The sequence below is a fragment of the Molossus molossus genome, unplaced genomic scaffold, assembly GCF_014108415.1.
Source record: "Molossus molossus isolate mMolMol1 unplaced genomic scaffold, mMolMol1.p scaffold_m16_p_23, whole genome shotgun sequence".
Classification (NCBI taxonomy): domain Eukaryota; kingdom Metazoa; phylum Chordata; class Mammalia; order Chiroptera; family Molossidae; genus Molossus; species Molossus molossus.
The window spans coordinates 6,440,701-6,447,390 of record NW_023425359.1 but is presented as its reverse complement, the minus strand read 5'-3'; the positions used below and the strand labels follow the sequence as shown (position 1 = coordinate 6,447,390).

Below are 6,690 nucleotides of genomic sequence, written 5' to 3'. Positions count from 1 at the left end.
GTTTGGAAATTTCCCTAGACTTCTTTGCCTTTATGTCCTCCCCACCCCCATTTAATTTCTCTTTATTGTCTTCTGTCTTCTTAGGAAAGTAGAAAAACCCCAAATAAAACCGACTCTGAAGCTGACTGTTGAATAATGTTACTATAATAGATTATCAGACCCCCCGCCCCGCCCCCGTACACAGAGAGAGGAAGGGAGACGGTGAACAGCTCCGCCCTCTTGTTAAAGACTGTCCAGAAAATCCCAAGATGCTGTCAGAACACAGTGATGACTCAGGTGCCCGGAAGGACCTGGGGAAAGAAGCATACATTTGCTGAGACCATATCACCACTTGTCACAAGCTCTGATGGCTTTTGAAGGTACATGTGGGTGGTTTAGTGTGTCCTGAGAACAGTTCTTCAGGGTATGGGGATCATGCCTGTTGTTTACGTGCGCAGACGGATGCACGGACAGGCCGTCACTTGCTCAGGATCGCTTGGACGGGGTGGACAGAATCAAGATCCAGCCCTTCGTTTTGTGACCAGACCCTGCCCCTGAATGTTGAACTGGTAAACCTCACGTGGCAGATGAGATGAGTCATCTGTACGGGTAACTCGGGGCTTGTCTGCGAACATCCTGTGCTCCAGGGTGACTTCGGTGTCACTCAGGAAGGCAGGACTGGAAGGAGAGGGCTGGCCAGCCTGGAGCTCAGATAGGAGGAGGCTGTCTACTGTACACTGTCCTTGGCCCAGGAAAGGGGGTGAGCGGCGGGGGAGCTCCAGCTTGCTCGCCCGGCAGGTGCTCTTCGTTGTGGACACGTTTGCTCTGGGACTGGCTGGCGTCAGCCTGTCGGCAGCTAGGAGACGGTGGCACTGCCGAGAGCAGGCGGTGTGGACAAGGGCTCAGAGCACAGGCTTTCCAGGGACCACCTTGCAAGGAAGGGTCATTAACATTCCCGGCTGAGGGAACCACAGCTCAGAGAAAGTGCACTTGACCTCAAAGTGGGCGGAGGCAGGTTTACACCCTGGGATGTGAGCACCAGTGTCTTTTCTAACGGATGGGTGGCTGTGGAGACCCGTTCACATGGGTGACTCGAGCTCTGTGAAGCCAGGCAGTGTCACAGCTTACTGTCCGGTGCTGCCCCCTGGGGGATGCTATCCCTCAGTGCTGCTCACTCACCTCCCTGGTGAGCATGGCAGGGAGCAGCGTGGGCGACATCCCCCTGGTGGGTGGGTGACCTAGCTCAGCGCTGGTCTGTGCCCGGCAGTGACATCTAAGAATGTGTCACCACCACCGTCTGAATTCTAGCCCTCAGGGCAGCAGCCAGCACCTCTGGCTGGTTGCCTGCTCTGGCAGATGGCCCTGATGTGAGAGAGTACACAAGACTCATCTGGTAGTAGTGCCTGGTGGAGATGGTGGCACCTCATTTAAATAATTTAAAAATCATAAAAGATGCCGCTTTGGGAACTAAAGCGTTCAAAAGGGGCTTCGTTGCTTTCCACCGCGTGGTAACACTGACACTCGCAGAGTGCACCTCCGATGGGCGCGCACCAGAGCTCCGGGGGCACGTCTCAGCCGACGGTGCCCTGTCTTGTCCAGGAGACTCCCCGTGACGGGACACTGTCCGGGAGGAGAGACCGGGTCTTTGTAAACAGTCTGCGCTGTTCGAATGTAAATGGAGACTTGAATACAGTTTGCTCTCTTAAAACATCCGAAGTACTCCCCACTGTACACTTCATCAAGCATTCATGCTTAAACAAATCCTTTATTCGGAGGTAGTGCAAAGGTTAACTTCAGTCCAGCCCCTGCCTCGTTATCACCAGCTCCCAATGCTAATGGTGTTTGAGTCAGTCAGAAAGGTTTGAGCTTGCTGGATGCAGACATGCCGTCTTGAAACTTGGCAGCTATGTGGTGTCTCAATGTGAAGTGATACCGGAGAGGTTTTATGGAAGAAGAAACCTCAAGGGTAGACAGAAGACAATTGTAACCTCTTATAAACTGTTTCCTTACATGTCAGACCCAGTTAAGTTACAGGCCACGCCCGGCTCCCACCCCCGTGCACACAGCAGCGAGTACAGGAATTATGTACGAGTTCTTTCTTATTCCCTCACAGCAGTGCACCAAGTTCCAATACTGAAATGTGGAAGGAAATAGCGCATTTCTTCTTGTTTTCTAGTAGGGCCACCGGGCACGACATTTGCAACGCTGTAATTGTTTCATTTTTAAAGTCAGTCGTTTCGAGTGGCGCAAACCTTTGATGTGGGCTTAAATTCTGAGGACTATAAAAATTTAGTGCAGAGTCGGGGCTTCCTGAGAGATGCTCCAGTCTCTAGGGTACTACTTACGTGCGAAGTGCTGACAATTTGGGATCAGTTTTTTCTTTTTTTTTTAACAAACACGTCTCATTTTGGCATGCAAAGCAAGGCCTCTAGAAAGCAGGAAATAAGCCCGTGCATAAAACATGGCATTAAAAAGGTAGCTGTGAACTTTGCAGACGGATGGGCATGAGCAAAGCTGTCTTTTGTGGGGGGATGTGAGCGCTGGCAGCTCTTTGCTGTAAAAACGAGGGCAGAAACTTAAGTTGTTTGGTTGTTTGGAAATAACAGCTACAGAGAGGGCTCCTTCTGGTTCATCCATATTTTATTAGGGCAGCAGTTAAAAAATTCATTAGAGACACCCATCTGTAGCTAGCAGCACTCTTGGGGGGTGTTCAGATGGCGATCCGATTTTCGAGTAGCTCTTTACATGGAAAGCGAAAGACAATCATTTATGAGAATTAATAGCACAGTGGAGAGAGGCTGTTTAGTGATTTATGAGCAAATCCTTTCCTGTGGTTTATGAATCTCTTGCTGCCAAACTCCTCAACTACTTGCTTCAACTGCAGGAAGGAGCTTCAGGCATGAAAAGGACAGAGAACAGAATCTTGGAGCAGAGAGAGTTGCTCGGGGATTGGTCAACAAGAGAGCATAGGTAGAGTGTCATGTGACACGGCGCTGGATGCTCTGTTTGCATGAGTGCTGTGTGTATATGTGTGCCTGTGTGCTGTGTGTATGTATGTGTGCATATGTGCTGTGCGTGTATGTGTGATATGTGTATATGTGTGTGTGTGCCTGTGTGCTGTGTGTGTGTGTGTGTGTGTGTGTGTGTAGATCCCCACTGGCTCCCAGAAGTCTCAGTACAGAAAACTGCTTCCAGTCTCAGCTGGGGCGGCTCTGGGTTACCTTCGCCTTGAACTCTGGGCCGTATCCAGGTGCCTTTGCTTCAGGATGATAGTCTTGTCTTTATTCCTGAATTGAAAATAAAAACAGTTTTGAATGGTTGCTCTGTGCCAGGCGTGGGACAGAGCGGTGAAATCCATCCCGTTGTCTGGCCTCCCCGCAGTTCCATGCGGTGGGGTCCCGTTTTACAGAGCGGACAATGCAGGCAGCAGAGAGACACCCAAGTCCCCAGCGTTCACTCAAAGTAGCAGAGCTAACTTTTAAACTCAGGCATTCTGTTTCCGGAGCCTGTACCTGTTCCTGCTGCAAAGTACAGGTCCATAAATCGTGTGTGCACCTGTGTGTGTACACATTTTTAAAGTAAACTTCCATTTTGGAATGCTTAAGATTTATGGAAAAGTGGCAAAGGTAACGGAGTTCTTTCCCTTCACCCAGCTCTGCTAGTGCTAACAGCATTGGTGCAATGAACCAAACTGCAGATCGTACTTGGATTTCTCCAGTGTTCGTTCCTTCTTTGTCCCAGGACCCCACACTGCAAGTCATAGCACAGTGGGCTGCATGTCGAGCCACGTGGGCTGAGTTCTCCTTCCCATGGATCAGGGAAGTGAGACCAAGCACAGCATTGCTGGCCTCCTGCCTGCCTCCTGGGAGGTCACACTGTGGGGCCCAGGACTCCGTGTCCGGTTGAACGTGGAAACCCAGTTTTGGGGAGAAGATCTAGAACAGATGTATGGGGATGAATTTTAGATACAGACCACATTGTGTCCACGTGTAGCAGTTAAGAGCTAAAACCACATTTCAAGAAACAAAAAAAGTTAAGGAGAAAGATTCTGCAGAGAATCAACCTCTGCAGTGTCTTGAGCGTCAAGTTTGTGATGTTTTTTTTGTTTAGTTTAGTTTTTTGTTAATCCTCACCCGAGGATGTTTTTTCCATTGATTTTTAGAGAGAGTGGAAGGGAGGAAGGGGGTTGGGGGAGAAAGAGAAACTTTGATGTGAGAGATACATCGATTGGTTGCCTCCTGCATGCACCCAGGCTTGACCAGGAATCAAACCTATGGCCCTTCGGTGCACAGGCTGATGCTCTAACCATTGACCCACACCAGCCAGGGCGAGTTTATGATCCTTTGAATTCCAAGACACTGCGGAGGTTGATTCTTTCCAGCCCTGGCTGTCCACCGGGACCACTTGGGGAGCTTCAAGAGGCCCCTGGGCCTGAATCCTGTGCCCCAACATTGTGATTTCACCTGTCTGGGGTGTGACCTGGACTTTGGAATTTTAAATAAGATTTTATTGATTTTTTAGAGAGAGAGAGGAAGGGAGAGAGAGATAGAAACATTGATGTAAGAGAGAAACATCGATCAGCTGCCTCCTGCACGCCCCCTACTGGGGATTGAGCCTGCAACCTGGGCACGTGCCCTGACCAGGAATTGAACCGGGACCTCTCAATCCATGGGACGATGCTCAGTCTACTGAGCCTCTCCGGCAGGGCTGGACTTCAGAATTTTAGAAGACACCCCAGTGACTGTAATGTGCAGCCAGCTTTGGGAATCACTGGTCCAGCCTCACCATCTCAGCTGGAGAGCTAAGCTGAGGACAGTGGGTGACAACCGTTCACACACTTTAGAGTGGTGCTGGTCTGGGCTGCATGTAGTGTGACTGCAGGGTCTGGCTGCATCCTGTCCCCTGCCCATCCCCCGTGTCCTCCAAGCTGCTCCTCCAGCTGGCCTTGTTCCTTCCTCTCTCAGGTTCTTCCCACCAACTTCCCTCGTGACCTTTTATAACTCCCACTCACCTGTGGGATCTCAGCAGAAAGTCACTCCCAGACCTGATGAACAAAGAAGGGTGCCCCATCATATGTGGCTTGGTCCCACGAATCTGTCCTTCATCACCCCATCAGTATTTCTGTCTTGATTACTGTCTCTGCTCTCCCAAAGAAGGTCAACCCCCGGGTGGCAGGGCCACCTGTGCTGGCTCACTGCTCTGTCCAGGACAGGGGTTGGGTCTTCGGAGAGGCAGACGCCAAGGCCAAATGAGACACGGAAGAGGCTGACGGAGCGAAATTGTGAGGGACAAATGGGGGACAGAAACAGACAGGGGAGCTGTGCAGGACGGGGTCTCAGAATACAGTGCAGACCAAAGAAAGTGTGGGCCTGATGGGGAGTTCTTGAGCCAAAATGACTTGTTAGCATTGTCCCGTGTTCCAGAGAATGGCCCCGAGTTACCACCCTTCTTCCCCTCAATCCATGAGGTGGTGTTGGGGGTGGTACATCAGCTGGGGAGTCCTCATGGAGTCTTCAGCTCTGCTGGGCAGAGAGCCGGCAGGTTAACCAACCAGCTGACTGGCTTACCCCATTAGTTTAATTTCAGGTTGAACTCCTCCTCCTCTGTGATTGAAGTGGTATCTCCCACCTTGTGACAGTTTTTATGTGCATGACTTACGTCCCCTGCAAATAAGCAGTGTTGGGGGCAGGGGTGGTGTCTTGCTCGTGTCTGCAGCCCCCGCAGCAGCTGGTGTTCAGTGAGGAGTTGCTTTATTGAAATGGATTGCACAGTTAACATGGAAACACAGTAAAGGTTGATTCTTCCCCACGAGCACTTGCCCTGCTCACGAGCTGCGGTCCCAGGGCCCAAAGGCACTTCCCAGGCCTCGGGTGCTCTCCGGGAGGATGGGAGACGACAGCGGGCGAGGAGCATCCGTGCTCAGGGCAGCACCTGAGACTCTGAGAAAATCCACTGGGATGGGTGGTTTCTTCATGATTCGGAAGCTTTGGCAAACCTGAACGTTTTCTAAAAGTCTTATGCCCCGGCCCTGACAGATAGGATTAAAACTCCTTCCATGAAGAGTAGACTCACTTATGCATCACTGTAGGTTTATACTGGCGTGTTCGTGAGGGCTTTGTACGTGACCTGCCCTGCCTGCGCCCCACGTTCTCCGCAGTGGCCCTGAGCCCCCTTAAGGACGCCCACCTGCTTTTCTCCGAGTGTCAGAGCCCTTGGGGCACAGGGCAGCCACGTCCACGGGGCATTTTGTGTAGATTTTCACTTTGGGTCTAGTTTTAAGATCGTCCAAGTAAATCCACGAGTAGCATGTTTTCTTAAATTGTATATTTCATTTATTTAGTTATTTTTAATTAAAAAAATTGTTTTCTTTATTGATTTTTAGAAAGAGAGAGGAAGGGAGAGGGAGAGAGAGAGAGAAACATTGATGAGAGAGAACATCGACTGGTTGCCTCCTGCACGCCCCCCACTGGGGACTGGGCCCACAACCTGGGCATGTGCCCTGACCCGGAATCGAACTGGCGACCTCTTGGTGCAGGGTCGACACTGACCCACACCAGCCAGGCTAAATTGCATGTTTTAGATCTCCCATCTGAGCATGTGTAGTATGAGTATTATTTGGCCAATGTGTATTGCAATGCCTTCTCTGTATACTAGAAATTTTGGGGGGATTATAAAGGAGCCGAGGAAGCTTATTTAGAGCATAAGTTGGGA

General features: G+C 50.6%; 1 protein-coding gene across 1 annotated transcript in view; it reads left to right on the top strand.

The window, feature by feature from the left end:
- Window positions 1–277: 277 nt before the first annotated feature.
- Window positions 278–6,690, top strand: part of DISC1 (DISC1 scaffold protein) — a 288,452-nt gene continuing 282,039 nt past the window's right edge. The window contains 1 exon segment of the mRNA XM_036277622.1: window positions 278–359. Within this exon segment, the coding sequence (XP_036133515.1) occupies window positions 347–359 (13 nt within the window). The 5' untranslated portion in view covers window positions 278–346.